Source organism: Aspergillus welwitschiae (genome assembly GCF_003344945.1).
Source record: "Aspergillus welwitschiae strain CBS 139.54b unplaced genomic scaffold BDQ94scaffold_7, whole genome shotgun sequence".
Taxonomy (NCBI): Eukaryota; Fungi; Ascomycota; class Eurotiomycetes; order Eurotiales; family Aspergillaceae; genus Aspergillus; species Aspergillus welwitschiae.
In genome coordinates, this window is record NW_020798701.1 from 483,518 (window position 1) to 501,230 (window position 17,713).

The 17,713-nt window shown below is 48.0% G+C and overlaps 6 protein-coding genes across 6 annotated transcripts; 3 read left to right on the forward strand and 3 right to left on the reverse strand.

Annotated features, from left to right (window-relative positions):
- Positions 1-1,294: 1,294 nt before the first annotated feature.
- On the reverse strand, positions 1,295-2,632 carry BDQ94DRAFT_157744 (ankyrin repeat domain-containing protein; the record flags this gene model as incomplete). The annotated part of the gene is made up of 1 exon (XM_026768798.1): positions 1,295-2,632. One exon carries the CDS (start codon positions 2,630-2,632, stop codon positions 1,295-1,297), a length of 1,338 nt encoding a protein of 445 aa, XP_026629227.1.
- Positions 2,633-2,841: 209 nt separating this feature from the next.
- Positions 2,842-4,250, reverse strand: BDQ94DRAFT_167826 (uncharacterized protein; the record flags this gene model as incomplete). Its single annotated transcript, XM_026770904.1, has 5 exons — positions 2,842-2,981; positions 3,055-3,483; positions 3,540-3,650; positions 3,717-3,939; positions 4,005-4,250. 5 exons carry the CDS (start codon positions 4,248-4,250, stop codon positions 2,842-2,844), a joined length of 1,149 nt encoding a protein of 382 aa, XP_026629228.1.
- Positions 4,251-5,452: 1,202 nt separating this feature from the next.
- On the forward strand, positions 5,453-9,581 carry BDQ94DRAFT_185385 (uncharacterized protein; the record flags this gene model as incomplete). The annotated part of the gene is made up of 11 exons (XM_026774865.1): positions 5,453-5,567; positions 5,612-5,656; positions 5,710-5,767; positions 5,818-5,886; positions 5,942-6,041; positions 6,119-6,515; positions 6,584-6,724; positions 6,790-7,087; positions 7,146-9,116; positions 9,168-9,287; positions 9,350-9,581. 11 exons carry the CDS (start codon positions 5,453-5,455, stop codon positions 9,579-9,581), a joined length of 3,546 nt encoding a protein of 1,181 aa, XP_026629229.1.
- Positions 9,582-11,973: 2,392 nt separating this feature from the next.
- Positions 11,974-12,857, forward strand: BDQ94DRAFT_138726 (uncharacterized protein). Its single transcript, XM_026765292.1, has 2 exons — positions 11,974-12,206; positions 12,257-12,857. The coding sequence occupies exons 1-2, from the start codon at positions 12,105-12,107 to the stop codon at positions 12,734-12,736; spliced, it is 582 nt and encodes a 193-aa protein (XP_026629230.1). The 5' UTR covers positions 11,974-12,104; the 3' UTR covers positions 12,737-12,857.
- A 1,364-nt stretch (positions 12,858-14,221) lies between these two features.
- BDQ94DRAFT_167829 (putative protein kinase) lies at positions 14,222-15,583 on the reverse strand (the record flags this gene model as incomplete). Its single annotated transcript, XM_026770905.1, has 4 exons — positions 14,222-14,584; positions 14,643-14,938; positions 14,992-15,314; positions 15,363-15,583. The coding sequence occupies 4 exons, from the start codon at positions 15,581-15,583 to the stop codon at positions 14,222-14,224; spliced, it is 1,203 nt and encodes a 400-aa protein (XP_026629231.1).
- Positions 15,584-16,634: 1,051 nt separating this feature from the next.
- Positions 16,635-17,341, forward strand: BDQ94DRAFT_121650 (uncharacterized protein). Its single transcript, XM_026763783.1, has 3 exons — positions 16,635-16,886; positions 16,942-16,970; positions 17,025-17,341. The coding sequence occupies exons 1-3, from the start codon at positions 16,734-16,736 to the stop codon at positions 17,254-17,256; spliced, it is 414 nt and encodes a 137-aa protein (XP_026629232.1). The 5' UTR covers positions 16,635-16,733; the 3' UTR covers positions 17,257-17,341.
- Positions 17,342-17,713: the final 372 nt, after the last annotated feature.

The following is a 17,713-nucleotide window of genomic DNA, read 5'->3' on the forward strand; positions in this document are numbered from 1 at the left end:
AAGCAGTAGTGGTAGCAGGAAGCGTCGTCTGCGAGGCTACTGTGGTGGATCCGGCGACACCGATGCAGACATAATAGTCCGGTTGTAGGCCGGAGCAGTCGGACTTGACGGCCCTGTGCGTCTGTTCAACCGCTGATGGAAAAAGTGTAAATTAAGTGGTGGGCACTCACGGATTCCAGGAGTAGAATTGATTAAGCGTAAAGTTGCCGTACGAATTGACAATTGCCCAGCATGAATCACCGGCTTCAACGTAGTAAAACGCGTCACAGCTCGAGCTCAGGCCGCTTTGCGTCGGGGAAGGGCTACCCGCACCGGTGGTCGTACCTGAAGCAGGTGCCGCCGTGGTAGTAGACAGGAGCGAGGAAGAGACTGTAGACACTGCCTTGGTGGATGAGACTGTGGTTGTTACTGCGGGCGCGCTAACACAGTAGCTCCATCCCTCTTTGAGGGCGCAGCTGGTAGGTGAGAGAGAAGGGTTCTGTCACCCGTTAGTCCTGGCCATATTTGCGTTGAACAGAAGGTCTCATTACCCAGGAAGTTAGTTGTGTGGCCGTAATGCCATAGTAGCTCTCAAGGTCCGCACAAGTATCTGTTGAGCTAATGGAGTTCGCCCAGTACGTACATGCACTGGTAACATTGGGGTCGGTGTCACCAGTTGGGAAGTCGCCATTATCGAATCTCTTATTGATGGCGAGTCCATAGGCCGATGCGAATATTACGAGGTTGAGGAAAGGGCTGGAAATCATGTTACTCAACCGCTGAAGCTTCTCAGTTACCTTGGTCGTCTATGTAGGGGCAGGGTCGGGAATGTAGACCTAAGGGGCCATGGCCATTGATATTACATATGGCTCGGTCGGACTCCGATGCCGGCTCTCCGTAACTTACAATGCCTAAGTAGACTTGGAAGGGTGTTTGATTACCACAAATTGCCCACCTGCAGCACCTGCATTAGTTCGCTTAGTGCTACTACCTCGCTACCTTGCTCGGCTCTCCATCAACTTCCGCATAGCCGAATCTACCCTGATGCCACCGTGCCCTCAAATTACGGATAGTGCCACAGGATCATGCGATAGTCTAGTCTGTAACGTAGGCATTTGCATCAAGCGATTATTGCCAAGAAATCCCCGGCCTTTTCCTTGAAGCTGTCCACTGTACAGGTACCCACCCCATTACTTCCCACCTCTGGTACCTACATGGCCGCCTTATGTGACTTCCCTTCTCCTCATCCAGATAAGTCATACAGAAATACACTCGAATAGTTCCTGCGCCTATTCCTCCGTTATCTTGTGATTGACTAACAGACATGTATTATACCGTACTTATTCTCACTCCTCCAAATCTCCTCAAGTTCCGAGCTGTAGTCACCGTCAGAATCTTCGAACCTATGGTTGGACACAGCATTATTCCACAAATCTACTGGCTCTGGCTCTCTAGTTCCAGAAGTATCAATAATTCCCTGAGCGCGAGATTGAATATCCCACATGGATCCATCCCTGGGTCTAGGGTTATTAGGGTCCCATTGAAAGGCGTGCCACATGTTGATAACGTGGCCGTGGTGTAGGTCGCGTTCTGCGAAAGGTGTCAAAAGCGGCACAGCCTCGATAAAGTTCCGTTCAGTTGCAAGTTTCAAGTCCTGTGGACCGGGGAGGAAGCCTTTGTCGAGGAGGAGCCTCAAGATTTCAAGCCGTTCATACAATATAGCAATAGCGACCGCGCTATACTCAGTACCGAGCATGAGGCCAGACTGTGGATACAGCTCACAAAGTACATCCTTGATCGCCCCGTTATCGATCAAGAGTTCAGTCATCTCGTAGTGGCCGTCTCGAATGGCCGTAAACAGGGCTGCTGAACCGTATTGCACGAGATCCATACCGTATGTGAGCAAAAGCAGAAGCGTGTCGCGGTCATCTTTATGGGCAAGGTGACACACTGCATCATCGCCGTGAAGACCAAAACCATGATCTAACAACAGCCGCATAACTTCAGACTGGTTGGTGGAAATAGCCCGCTCGGTTGGGCATGGGCACTCATTAGGCCCCGGACGTGCCCCAAGAGCGAGGAGTCGGGGGAGGATGGCCTTATAGCCGGCGGCCACGGCGACCCCGAGGGCCGACGGGGCCCCGCTTGACTCGGTTGCAGGATCCAAGGGGGCTTTGTGGGCAAACATTAGCTCAACTAGCTTTTCATCGTGCTGGCGCAGCGCCCAATGCAGAACCGATCGTAACTGTGCCGGCGATGCTGCCTGGCCCGAGCGGGTCTCCCCAAGAAGTGTTTTGAGGATTTCTGTGTGGCCTCCCTGGGCTGCGTATAACAAAGGGTTATTCTTGGCCCAAGGGTCGATGTCCCTGCTTCTCTTAACCTTCCTCTTCACATATCGGGGAGAGGGAGAATAGGCCGCAATGTTGGCCCCGGCAGTGAGGAGTTTGGTCACCAAGCGAGCCTCTCCCTTTTGGGCAGCCCATGGGAGGGCCGAGCTTTCACCATGTCGGACATTGTACTCGCACAGGAATTGGTGTAGCGTGTGATATAGACGTTGGGTCGTCTGCATGAGATGACTGATATCGCGTTGGGTGGCCAAGTATCCAGCTACCGAGAGGATGAGTTCCAGGGGAAGATGGCTTAACGATGCCATCATTGATAGTCAGGTTGCTTGCAGGTAATTGACCCAAGGATGGCAGGGGAAGCACCAGGATTATATATGTTGGGCCGATCGCCCGAGTAGGCTAGCTGACTAAATAGTACGAGTTACGTTAACTAAATAGTTAACCAACCAAGCATTTAGTTAGTATGGCGTAGTCAGCCAGGTTACGGCTGACCAACCAAGTGCCTAACTAAACTAACTTAAGTATCATAATCCATCTCCATATAGCGATGCATTTTCTTGCTCCAAAACCCAAACGGTAGGAGCTCAGCCCCGCATATACCCTTCGACCAATCACATGCGGAGTAATACAAGGCAAGGGCGAAAAACGTGAGACTGTCTGGCCAGCCTGTCAGCAAGAGGCAAAAGCAACGATGGTTACTACTACTAGTAGTACAAATGGGCTGGGTTACCTGCGTTCCGATGAGCCTGGCGGGGGTCCGCCTTCGAAAGTGTCCAAACACCTTTTCGTTGATACCCCGGGATGACAATATCGGGGTATGGCGGCCCTAGGTGAGACGACAGATCCTCTGTCGCGTCGTCTCCCAGAATACTCTGGCAATGGGATAGCTCGTGCAACAAGCTGCCCGCAGCGGTGAATGTCTTAATGTCATCGATGTCTCGCCCTCTCAGGCTATCCATGGTATTTTCCAAGCTGCTCAGGGTCTGTGATGACTTTGCCCTGTCGAAGACTCTCGGGCAGATGCAAATCTCGTCCTCTAGAGTGACCTTGTTCCACATCTGCCATCCATTGCCGCCCCCACCCTCGTGGCAGAGTCTTCCGGATCTTGTGAGCTTTGTAAAAAGCGGGGTTTCCGTCGATCTGGTGTCTCGATATATACCTTGTTTTGACCTGTGCGTTAGCCAAGAAGTCTGGCACTAAGCTTGAACAACTAACGGGCGTCTGTGGTGCTAGCGTCCTTATCGAAGACATAGAATGTATCATCACAGTGGATGGTAACGGACAGCGTTCGGTCCCGCAAGACATTACGAATACGGTTGTAGACGCCTAAGACAGGATCTTTAGTAATCGGTCTCTTTCAATAGGTTGATCTTTTGGGGTGGATGGCCCAACTCATCGTGAACTGCATATTCTGGGAGGTTGTTCGCCATGGTACTAGATTTGGTGTCTTATCCTCGAGTTCAAATTCATGGTTAAATCTGATCCTCCCCATCATTGCGGCCCAAGAGCCTAAAATCCGGCTATTCTCCTTGAATCGGGTGTCCCAGGTTGCAGGTTGTTCTTTCTCCCTGATAACTGCTCGCATTATCTGAAGCTGGCCGGTGACACGGGTCATCTGCCAGCTGTAAGCGTTGAATTTTAGGCTTCTCGAGATCTGGCAAAGCTGTGTAAGGGTTTTACCATGGTCTGAATTTCATCTAACTCGGTCTCTAAATACTCCTGTTGTGTCACACTGCAAGTAGAGCCGTACTTGACTCGAGGGTATCGTGATGCTCTTTTGGCCAGATGCCTCGGGGCGTGATCGGATCCATTTGCGGAGGGAACAACTTCAACCTCGCTGGGAAACGGCTCGAAGGGGAATGCTAGGGCATGGCAGAGAAACAGCACCCAGAACAGGCTCATTACAGTGGCGACCCATTTGACCATAGTGTGAGTCGACTATAGAATCAATTTGTAATAACGAATGAATAATCGAACGAACGAACGCAGAATAAGGAGATCGTGTCTGAGTGAGCGGATGGACTGTCTGAATGAGCGACTGTATCACTGATTGACAAAACTTTGGGAGAAAGTCATTTCCGCACACAAGATGATAATAAGGCTAACTAGTTAAAACAAATTGGATGATACCCTCCTTTCTAAAGGCAGGTCAGGCATGGCCATGCTAATCCCTCAATGCTACACGTATTGAAAATGTAAACCGCGCCTTTTCCTGCCTATGCCTATCACCTTCAAACCTTCCTGGTAGATCACCGGTTTGTTACGGAGCTTATGAGCATCAAATTTCCGACAATCCTCCAGATCCCCGTCACCAGCATTAGAACATGCATATTGCTCCTGATGTCTCGCGGAAGACGGATATCCAGTTGACTCGAATGGAGAGAGTGTTGTGCAGATGCTGCCATATTTCATTGGAAGGGTTTCACTCCCAATGTAACAGCAGTCGGGCGGGGTATCAGGTCCTCCAATTGATGTGGACTATGCCGACGGAGGGCCTAGCGGAGACTGGATATAGATTAAAGCTGAAAAATGGACTGAAATACGGAGAGTGGTCCGGTGCGCCATTTTCTGAGTATTTACCTCAAATAGCTGTGCCCCTGCATATGCTCTTATCTTGAACCCTGCCTTATGTTACACTGCTAACAGCTCGCTGTGGAGTTGACAACAAGAACCGTTCCTTTAGTGTCCCCCACACGGGGATCATTCGGCGGATAACCGTTCTCAGAGCCTGACACTAGACGCTTAGCTCCCTCAGGGTTCTCAAATAGAATCGGAAGGACCCGGACCCTCATACATCAGGGCTTAGTGCTTATGCCAAGCAGCCAATTTCCGTCGGTGGCCGACGGCTACCGTTAGCCGAAGTGGTTGGACATCGAACTGTCTACTGTCCGATATCGCAAAATTAAGAGCATTCACCAAAATCGGAAGACTTGAGGGAGTGGATTAGGCCACGGCTCTTAGTATCGTTACTATGTCCATTGAGGTGAACAGCGACAAGGTAAGGGGGCGCCCCTGGACTGAGATTGCCCTCTTAGCTTGATATAAAAGCTTTTGGAGATAATAGGTAATAAGCCATAGCCTGCGTTCTCCAGCCAGAGACCTGACTATGCTGTGTGCAGACTTCTGCAATGCAACGGCCAACAAACGCGTGGTGGCTACTGCTTTGCGCCTTGTGCGTGCTTCCGGCGGCGCAAGCAGCCGTGGGCTCCTGCTCAGCAACTAGTCCATGCGACACTGGGTGTTGTTCAAATATGGATCCTGTGGTTTTGGATCAGAATTTTGTGGAGATGATGTTTGTGTCTCTGATTGCCATGCAGTAGCTGAGTGCGGAGGTATGTCGCGCTGTTGGGAAGGTACAACTGGGCTCCATTAACAAGACTCCCAGAATATGCCGCAACGCCTGGAGCAAGCTGTCCTCTGAATGTCTGCTGTTCAAAATATGGGTATATACACACTCTCATTGGGAGATATGATCTTTACTAATACACTCTAGCTTCTGTGGTACTACGGATGACTTCTGCGGCACTGGATGCCAGAATGGCTGCGACGCCATCAAAGAACCGTAAGGACTGACACGTTCTGTTACCATAACATTCACTGACCAGTTCACATAATAGTACCTGTTCTGGATCATCCAGCGATGCTGTCTACATTGGGTATTATGAAGGCTGGAATCCAACCCATCCCTGTGATGTTGTTTTGCCCGAGAACATCAATGTTGACCCGTGGACTGTACGCCTCTTTGAATTAGCCCCTCCTATCTTGATATTCACCTAATCATCTTCCGTAAACAGCACCTCTACTACTCCTTCGCTGGCATCAGTACATCTGACTTCACTATCACCACGACCCACGACAAAGATAAGGAATACTGGTCCAGGTTCACTGCCCTTAAGAACAAGAAGCCGTCTTTAAAGACCTATATTTCAGTAGGGGGCTGGGACCTCGGAGGCGAGGTATTTTCCCACATGGTACAATTTCCAGGTGCGCGCAAGGCATTCATCGACTCAGCTCTCTCTATGATGTCCGAGTATGGGTTTGACGGCATCGATATTGATTGGGAATACCCCGCTGCTGAGGATCGAGGTGGTGCATCCACCGATACTGATGATTATGTGACATTTCTTTCCGAATTGAGGGACGCGCTGGGAACAAAGTACGGTCTTACATGCACCATACCGTCTTCCTACTGTGAGTATTCCTATGCTAAGTTAGTGTAATACGTCTGCTGTACACCATTGAGACTGACAGGGCCCCAGGGTACCTGAAAGGCTTCAATGTCACAGGAATGGAGCCCTACGTTGACTACTTCAACTTCATGTCGTATGATATTCATGGTACCTGGGACGGCAAAAGCAAGTGGACAAGCTCTGACGTGAACCCGCATACAAACCTTACCGGTAAGGATTCCCATTGGCATGTATTAATAGGCTACTGTTTCTCAGCAAGCTGACTCCATTCACAGAAATCTCCGCAGGACTTGATCTTCTGTGGCGCAATGGAGTTGACCCTAGTAAGGTTTTGCTCGGCTTAGGCTTTTACGGACGGTCATTCACGCTGGCCAACCCTTCGTGCGATACTCCGGGGTGTCCCTTCAATACCGCAAACAACAGCACTGGTGGTGGCGTTGCCGGGGAGTGCACCCAAACTAGTGGAATCCTCTCCGACTACGAGATTAATCGCATCATCGAGGACTACTCGGTCAATGTCAAATATGATGAAACTGCAGGGGTGAACTGGATGACCTGGAGTGGGAACCAATGGTGAGTAGTGTCTGTACCGCTCCTTAACATGGTGGATCTGTCAATAACGCGTCATCAGGGTCTCATTTGACAATGCCCGCACCCTCAAACAAAAGGCGGACTTTGCAAACAGCAAGTGCCTAGGAGGCTTGTTCAGCTGGGCTCTCGACATGGGTGGGCCTGGATCTCTCAAGAATCCGAACGACATGTCCTCCAGCGACACCGGCATGGGTGGTGCCAATACCGATGGGGGCAGCGATGGCACTGGCGTCCTCTATGTTGGTCCAGAGGTGCTCACCTCGCCAACTGTGACCGCCATAGCGCCTGTTGACGTCATATTTCCTCAAGATATCCTTGGCAGCCCGACAGTGATCTCGCCGGAGTCATATCCGACAAGCTTGGAAGTTGTCTGGAATACTACGACAACCGTTACTTCGGGTACATCCACTGGCGTTAGCACGGGAACTACCCGCTACATAATGCCCACCAACATCGCTGTGCCTCCAGTGACCATCGGGACCATATACTACTACAATTGGAATATCACCAATCCACACGTGACATCTACACATGGATCATTAATCCCCAGCATCGACCTACCCCCAGTGACAGTCATAGACGACCCCAACCCGTTGAATGAAACAGGCGTCTCTCACTCGCCACTGGGCACACGTGTTATCAACATCCCTCCGTGGCCATGGTCTACCGGGGGCACAGTTTACCCGAACATCACTTTCAACCAAGGCAGCCCCCCAGGTCCAACATGCACTGCCAACTGTGGACATAAGTGCAACAACTTTTGTAATGGGCCCTGCTTAACGGATTGCGGTAGAAATAGCTCCTCGGGCTTCATCGATCCCTTGGACACTGACCCGCCATCAGTAAATAAATGCTCGGGTCCGGGCTGTGTTAATGGAAAGTGCACAGGACACGGGCTGTGTATCGAGCGGGGTTGTACTGGCTCTGATTGTCAACACAGAGTGTGCGTGGGAGAGGACTGCACCCCTACTGCGTGCACTGGACGAGACTGTAAGGATGGGCACTGCACTGGGAGCAATTGTCAGGATCATGGCTGTATTGGAAGCGACTGCATTGGTTATGATAATGGTGATGACAGCGGTGACGATAGTGGTGATGATACTGGTGACGATGGAGATGATAGTGGTGATGATGGAGACGACAGTGGAGATGATGGAGATGACAGCGGAGATGATAGCGGAGACGATGGCGGAGATGATGGCGGAGATGATGGCGGAGATGATGGCGGAGATGATGGCGGAGATGATGGCGGAGATGATGGTGATGACAGTGGTGACGACGGGGATGATAGTGGCGATGACGGAGATGACAGCGGTGATGATGGAGATGATAGTGGAGATGATGATAGTGGAAGCGATGCGGACGGGGAATGTTTGGGTCGGAAATGCCTCTCCTGGGGCTGTACCGGCCTCGATTGTTCTTCCTCAACGCATACCTGCACCGGTCCAGATTGCCGTGTGGTGAGCTGCAGTGGGCCGGGTTGCAAAAACGGCATATGCAACGGGGACAAGTGCAATTCGGAGGACACCGACTGTGACTCAAGAGAGGCAGACAGATGCACGGAGTATATCTCCAGCACTCTCGTCACTCCAGCCTCTACATACTCCACAACCACCGTCACCAGCCAGTGCTCCACTATCACTGCATGCTCGGCCAATCCTTCAACAATAACCAGTACAATTACAGGGGATGGCCTGATGGAAGGCACGATTACTGCAGTTGACTCAACCGTGTCTGAAGATCCCGCCCTCTGGACTATGATCATGAATGATCTGAGCAGTTACTATTCCATGGCCTATGCCACCAACTCGTCGACGAGCACCAGCAGCACCTCCAGCATCAAGAGTACATCAACCACGCATTCGACGACCTCGACGACCACATCCACGACTGCTTTCGCGTCGGAAACCGGCTATAACTGTAAAGGCTCTTCCCGCTGTGGTACCTTTTCAAACCTACGGAGCTTCTGCGACAAAGCAAAGGATGACCTATTGGGCACGGTAACCTATGGGTAAGAAGATCCTTACGTGACGAATCATTAACCCCACTAACATCAGTCTAGCACCACGAAGAAAGACAAAAACTCCGGAACGTGCTACACGGATGGTATGAATGCCGGATTCGGATGCGGTGTGTTTGTCGAAGGGGATAACTGTGAAATGACAGGGGCTGAGCTAGCAGCGTAAGTCGCTTCCCACTTGCAGCTAAGCTGTTATGCTGGACAGAAACTTACAATTAATCCAGGCACTATGACCATATCATGCAATCCTCTGGCGGTGGTTGCAAGATATGTGGTCACGCCCTGCTGTCGAATGGCTGTAAGGTGACAGTCAACTATGTGAGCCATTGCCAAAACACCGATGGGATCTTCCAGCCTGCTGGAGACGGTGGTCCGGATGAAGATGTAGAGACATTTGCTTCTCCCACGCCCTCTTCTACCCCCCTGCCTGCTACAAACAGCGGACTGTTCAGCTAGGGGTTATACTGTGGATGAATCTTTTATGTATATTAAACTGCAGTCAGTCATGGAACTTAAAAAGTACCAGAGCCAAATAATACCCTTATCGTAAAGCTTCGATAATGGGCCGAAATGAAACATTAGGAAACGGGCAGCATCAACTTATATACATATTTGAGGTACCGATGCGGCTTTGGACCCTATGGAACTCCTACAACTACTATACTGGCCGTTATAAACCACCAATATGATGCTACTACAGCTTGCGAACTATACGAAGGATTTCTTGAGATTTATTTATCTTCTTATTTCGTAGCAATGTATGTTCTTGTAATCAATAAGCTAGTAGCTGAAACGAGATCGTAGAATAGATATACGGTAATCCTATCTTCTGGTTATTTCTATATCACACCGGAACATAGAGATTCTATACACTCTTTTCTCCCTGATTACCGAAGCAGACTGTATTATAGTCTTCGAATATACACAATATAACTGCAGCATATTAATCAGCATGTTAATATAACCAGCCCCAGTCCTAAAAATAGAATAAAAAAGAGGAATTAAAAGGATAACTTATAAGTTATATTTTGAATTTAACAATAAATAATTATAGAGGATACTTGGAATACTAGATTAAGCATACAAAACACCCAGTTATCAGAAATACCAGCCTGTTTCCCCTTCTCATTCTTAGGATGTCAGCTATTATAATAAATAATCTTTATCTTAACATTCTCCTTCTTATAATAGTGGATGGTGAAATGCTTCTTATTGGCAAGTTCCAGGATAATAAGCATTTGCTGACAGCTGCGATCTCTACTATGAAATATGATCGAGAAACGGAGAGAGCTTAGTGGATACTCGTGAAGGTTTTTGATGTATTTATTAATTTACTTCTTGTCTTTCTGGTTCCATACTCTCTGGTTATATTTCTATTCCTCGGGTGTCCAGATTTTGGGAATTATGTTGAAGGCTGCTTGGTCTGCTTTATAAATATAATATCTGAAAAATATATTAGCATGATAATCTCAGAATATATATTATTATATGTTATATACTGGGTTTTATAAACAGCCGGCGCCTCGTACTCATTACGGGAAGGGGAGGTGTATACTTCTTTACTAATCTGGGTAACCTATATTACATGATCGCGGTCAAAGGAGAAGCTCTCTTTGTTGTATTTTCGGCTTGAGTCTGATATAAAGAGAAATTGTTAGCTCTGAATATAATGATTGGCGAGATATAAAGAAAAGGTCTATCCTATCAGCGCGGCGGAATCCAACAGTGATTTCTCCACGTTTGCCCACGTCAACAGGAGAGGCTACGCTGCAGGCAGCCAATATTGCGGCAAGGAAGCTCGTAAAGCTTGAAGAGTGCAGTTTGTAGATTTGTAGGTAGAATAGATTTTTTTGACTTGCAAGTTGATTGCGAGTGGTTATGTTATGAGTGATGATAGAGATATCTGGGAGAAATCTTCGCCATTTTATATCTGCGTCAAGCTCTATAGCATCAATTGTCGATCAAAATGTTCCTAGCTGGTTGATTCTTCTTAGCACAGCTATAACATACGTGAAGAGCATACTTGCACCCCGTCCCACGGGGCTAGGGTATCCTTCAATCCTTCAATCCTTCAGGTAAATAGCTCAGCTACAGTATTTACTAAATATACTAGCGATCAAAGTCTGCCTTGACGACGAATGGGGAAATAATATTTGGACCTTGAATATTTGAACCCTAAACAAGATACCTGCACCCTGCCGTCTTACTACATTTAATGGCTGAGGACATTATCGGATTTGTTAGAAGCCTTGACGAATAGTAAGACGGTGGGTCTTTCTAACCTGCCATTTAACAATAAGATAATGTTATATGTCCAAAATATTGTTCTTAATAATTTTAGAAACATAAATCAAATTCATTCATCATCTTGGTATTGATGAATTGTACCTATTTGTGTGGTTTGAGACTGTTATAAGTTAGTATTCACGTGTCGGGGTCGATCACCTGGGCGGGCTGGGGGCCAACCTGCCAGGGCCCCCACCTCGACAGCCCGAAGGGCTTACCTTCTAGGCTGAAGCGTTCCTGAGACCCTGAAACTAGCGGCTTGGGGGCTGGTCCATACTGAAAAAGCAGGTCCCTGATCAACAGCCCAAGGTACAGCCACAGGGCGAGCTACTGATCTGTATATCAGAAACAGAGGGATTTTATTCATATTTTCAGGTTTTACTCTTGTGGAAATGATGGAAGAGTGTGAAGGGTGAAATGATGTCAATTTAGGAGTTGAGCTGGGCTGTGTCTACTGGTTCACGTCGGACCCCACCTATAGTCCGAAGACTAAGAACCCTGTGAATCATTAGCAACCAACCCCTCCCATCTCTTATTCTATCTCATCTTTCTCTTTCGCCCTCCCTCCATCCCTCTTCTATTTTCCCTGAATAAACAACTGGAGTTTTAATAACCTGAACCGATTTAATTTTCACAATAATCACGGTAATCTGAAATTTGAAAGAAAGTCATTTCCTTCAACCTCCATCCACTATGTGCAAAGCCGACACTGCGCTCTCCATCCTCTGTGGAACATGGAATCTAGACTCTGAAGAAGAGATGCAAATGATATTCTACGAGAACGGCACGGGCGAAGTGAGTTTGTCTGATATCTAGACACCCTTAACTATTGCTAATCAGCACAGTTAATCCTCCGTCATATATTCAATGCGTGGATCGCTGCTGAGACTGAATGGAAGTCACTTGGGCCTGAGCCACTCGACCAGATTTCTGTCAGCGACAGCAACACTGCCTCTCAAACAGAGGCACAAGTTCTAGCGCACTTCAATCTAGAAATAACACTCACAAAACGGGCCATCACAACACGCGGCTCAACAGATGACTACATCTTAAACGAAGAGAATCTCATCGACGCCGCCTTCCTCCCTAAACGATACTCCGTCCGGTTGGAAAAAGGCTCGTTCAAAACAGCCTTCGAGCGGACAGCGGGACCGGTGCGTCCGTGGCGCCAGTCGTATGCTTATCAGCTTGTTTTTGATAAGTCGCCGTATCCACCGCTGAATGAATGGAAGGATCCGGAGGAGGCGCCTGAGCCGCCGTTTTTGCCGTTTGAGGGGTGGAGGGAGTTTTGTAGTCGGACGTTGCCGAAGGATGGGCAGGCATAGAATATGGGGAGATGTTGTGGGTAGTTTGGTTATTTATGGTGGTTTGATGGTTGTTTGATGGCATCACCTATGAAACCGTGTCTTCACTGCATAAATAAACAGTTATCTATATCCTATCCAACAAGCGCATCAATGACAGCCAAAATCCCACTCTGAACAACCTTAATAGCCTTGCATAATACACCCTCCACCTCTAATAGCTTGATAACTCTAGCTGCATGAATATGCCCATCACTAGCAGCTCTAGTAATTCCACTGTAGTCAAGACTAGGATCGAAGGAGATATTCAGTTCATGATTATTAACTCTAGATCTTAAGCCATCTACGTGGACAAGGAGCATTAAGCGTCTAGGCACATTTCAGTCTACCAAATAATCAGTAAAGAGGCAAACTATTAAGAAAGAAGATAGGCACCCCTATCATTAAGCATAGTAATAAGAATAGGAATCCCATATGAAAATGCTGTCACTAGATAGAATACTAAATAGAAAAGTACCGTCACTAACAATCTACACGACCATTTTCGTTTTCTTTTTATCTAGCAAATAATTGCTTGCTCTGAATAAAATAGTCAGTATGGCCATGGGGCGTTCAGCCATGACAACAAATCCACACAAAGTGCCCCTACCATCACCAGTCCCCTGGATCACGGCCTTCTATCTCCCAATATCAAAGCCCTCGATTAAAGACTCTGTCATGTCAGATGATTCGCGTCCAATCAAGGAGGGGGTCAGTCCCTGGAATTTAAGATAATGGATCCACCAAAGTACCTGAAACTATGAGCCTGCATCCCAACAATATCCAGACAGGTAGGTAGGCCTGGTCACATCACGGCCTACTAGTTGGTCCACGGACTCGAAACGGATCTTGCTGACACAAATAACCAGAATAAGATGACACCAGACTGGGAGGGAGCGTTTGAATTGCTGGAGGCCAAGGGCGACAAAGAGAACCAGCGGCAGTGGCAGCCAGCGACGAAAACCCCATCCTGTCGGACCTTGAAAATGGCACTGTCGGTTAGTATGGACTGAATGATCACGAGAACCCTCGGTATGTATCAAGACCAGGATTTATGGGACGTGGTGTTTCATAGGAACATTCTTGAGCTTTAAACTGGCAGTCCAGATGACAAAAACCAATGCCAGTAAAGGCAATCAATCAGATTCTGTGGAATCTATGTAATAATATAAAGCCAACCCAGTCTGTCCTTAGTATATCTTATCTGTTTATGAAGCTTGAGCCACTTGGTAATATCACTGACAAAGGTATATGCAACACTAATAGGGGTGACCCGTTCTATCACGCCGTTCATCGTTACCTGTCGGCGGACAGGGCAAGAATCAGCTAGGGCTTTGTGTTTGACGTAAGGTACATCGACCATATTGACAGCCCTAGAATCAAGCCCTCGAATGATATGTGACGCATATAAACTTTGACTATGTCTATGTACACAACAAGTATAAAACCTACTCTCTGCACCGTATCTCAGGTCTTCTTTCGCAATTTAAGTCCCTTCATCAGCCATGGGTCCATCAAAAGCTCTACAGCAGTCGGACGATCTTCAGGGTTCCATTGCAAGGCCAATCGCAACCATTTTAAGAACCCTTCCACATCTTCACCTTGGATATCGGCGGCTAGCTTCTCGAATGACCGGTCAGGTATAGGTACTAGATTTTTCCAGTTCCCCGATTCATCCCAGAAGACCCAGCTCATATTCGCTTTTTTCAGGAATTCGGGTGACGGAGGCCCAAGCAGTGCTACAAGTTCTGCGATATGAGCTCCGTCGTCCCAAGTATCGTCTACAACCTTGCCATCGATGATCGTTTTGGGGCTGACAATGTCCCAGGCCTTCCAACATGGGTAAGTATCATGTGAGAGGCGAACAAGGAATGACGCAGTTACTCACCACCATTCCAACACTCCAAATATCCACCTTATAATCCCAATTGGATTTGAGAATCACTTCAGGGGCGCGATAGTAGTCTGGCATGATATTATCACACTGTTCCTCTTCACCAAAGCGGGCTTCGCCTAAGTCACCGAGGAGAGGGAGACCGTCTCCGGCAGGAAAAGGTGAGCTTGTATAGATTGTTCGATCTTGGAGAACCTTCCTCGGTGCTGGCCTGGTAGAGACTTGCTCTTCGAAATCAGACAGCACCTCGGGTGAAGGTGCAGGGAGGAGGAGATTTTTGAGTTGTAAATCTGTTTTGGAATTAGATATGCAGGGTAGTCTATACAGCAAGGATGCTTTTTACCTGTATGTATGAGGTGTGCCACGGAATGCAGAAAATCAAGAGCACCCAAAAGCTGGCGAATGGCCGGTTTCATACCTTCGAGAGTCATTCGGTGGCCATGTTTGAGCTGCAGAAGATCGGATGTATTCATCCCCAGGGCTTGGTGGACCAGACAAAGATGGCGGCCTTTAGTGTTGTCTATGTAGAAATGGTCACATAGCTTGCGAATATACTTCTTGCCAGGATGGTCCGTGTCGATAGAGTCGATGTGTGTATAAACATTGAGTTCATGGTCTCTCCCTTGGCCAGAGACATATATCTTTAGAATGACATGGGTAGATTCACTGGTTACTCAGCAATGGTTACTTGTAGAAATGATCAAGATAACATACACCAAGTCACGAGCAAACCAAACTGTAGAAGTTACCCCAAACCCTACTTTAGCGATGGCTTGGTATCGGTTGTTAAATATCTCTCCCTGTTGGACAGGATAATATTTTTGGGGAGAATATGTTGGTAGCCTTTCCTCCTCAATCTTAGTTCCCGGATCAAGAAGCTCGAATCCCGACGTCGGGAATGTCCGCGGTGTGCATTTCCAATTTGATGATGACATAACTGTCCTAGAGAGTGATCGGCTATGGAGATAGGGGACGAAGGGGGGGATTCGAGTGATTGCCAGAATTGAGAAGCGCGATCGAGTCAAGGTACGGGAAGAGTATCCTGAGCCAATGCTCCAAGGATTTGGCATAGTTACAGATTTAAAGTAAGGGCCACTAGCAGTTGTGCTTTATAAATAGAATCGCAATAACATTTAAAGTCCTGGGCGCGAATGATGGTTTGAGGCCGCCGTCATCCAGCATGTGATGGGGTTGGCGGCTATTTAGCCACGTGATTGCGCCGGAATCACCTGACTGGTCGCTGGGGATTCCAGGCCACTCTGGACCCACAGAAACGCCCGTCGAGGAGTGGAGGAAGTTTTGGCTGACGCCGGCTCAGCTGTTCGATTACTAGGAAGGACTCGACGCTACCCTATTTCCTCCGCTTGTGCCCAGCTTCCAATCAATCATCATTATTTAACCGCCATGTACACCATCTCAGCTGCCGACGTGGAGCCCCACCCACACGGGAAGGGAACCATGCCGCTTATTTCCCATATCAGCGGCTACCGGAGCCCTGGCAGAGCCAGAACTACTGGAAACAATGCCTTCGATTGAGATAGGCGCCGTCAATGTGTTCCTATTAAAGGTGCAAGCCAATGAGCCTCGCGCTCGCGCGATGATCATCCCACAACTGTGGGGCAGGTGGCACACAAGTTTCAGCCTCGCCGGCCTCAGTCCTACACCAAGCCTGAAGCTCGAAGGCTACGGATGCAGTGGTCGACACCGCGTGCCTGTTGACCATCTATGAAATTTTTTTTTTTTCTGCAGCACCATTGGAAGTCGTGCGTCGTTCATACCTGTGGCGTGCTCTCAGGAGGCTCTTAAAATAGATCTCTCGGTACGGACTAAAATTTGACGCTTCAAAGCAGCAAGCAATATGGTTCTATCATGATCCGACGAAGTACAAGGTCAAGCTGTTATTGGTAATGATATGTCTCAGGAAGGCGCCAATGTTTATGAGCATTCAGCCTTGGACTCCCTATATCAAGCAGCCCCCGCGCTCACGTTGACCTTCTCATTCATAGTATTCATTTCCTCCATTAACAACTCGTCTCCAACTCATAATCCTTGAGCTTGACCTGATATATCTACCAATCTCGCATCATGAGCCGGAACCTGACAAGAAATTTTCAGACTGCATCCCGAACCTTGATACAATACATGGGGACTCCGATGGACGAGATTTTGACATCCAACGAGGATGGCGCCGAGTGGAAGTCGTCCGCGACCAACACCTGCACATTGATTGAGCAGGCTGTAAGTCTAATCAGCCATCAAAATCCTTCAACAATCTATACTGATGACCGTCCAGGAACCACGGATCACAGTGGCAGAACTCCAGTATGTTGCAATCTAGTGCCTTTTCCAGTAAACAGTGATTAACAACCCCCCTAGGGGATCGGTTGCACACCAGTCTTCCAAAGACAAGAATGATCAACAAAAAGTTCTCACTTTGGGACTGAAGACCAACAATGGTACCCAGGTCGGTTCCGTCCATGTGCACATGGACGGCACTTTCAAGTTGTTCCCAAATCGTGCGGGTAGAGAGGGTGGTTATGCCGCCAATATCATCAAGGCAAATATTCCAGGATATATTCCTGACCAGCGGGAGGAAGGAAAGAGTTAGATTTGGACGTGTTATTTGAGTAACCTCTGGGTTTCCTGCCGATCAAGGTATCTGTACCGTTACTATAGCAGAAATTGATTACGGCTACCAGATATAATTTGTCTGATAATTGAAGTAGTAAAATGAAGAGTAAAGTAACAGTTCTGATAGCCTGACAGTCCCAGGTTTCACCAGGCAGTGGTGTTAGCGGATGAATCGAGGTGGAACTATAACTTTGTGTGGTTGATGGGCAGCGGAATGCCATAAGAACTGCACTTGTGCTAAACTGTAGTAGTCAAGCACCGGAACCGAAAACTGTGACCTCAGCACGGGTTACGAGTGGATAAATGTCAACACTCCCATCATGTAACATATCTTCCCTTTTCCGAGATTTTGCACCTCTGCTCCATTAAGAATCAGACAAACAGACAAGTGTGGTATTTCCACAGCCAGCTAGGCAAAAGGGATGTAGAGGCAA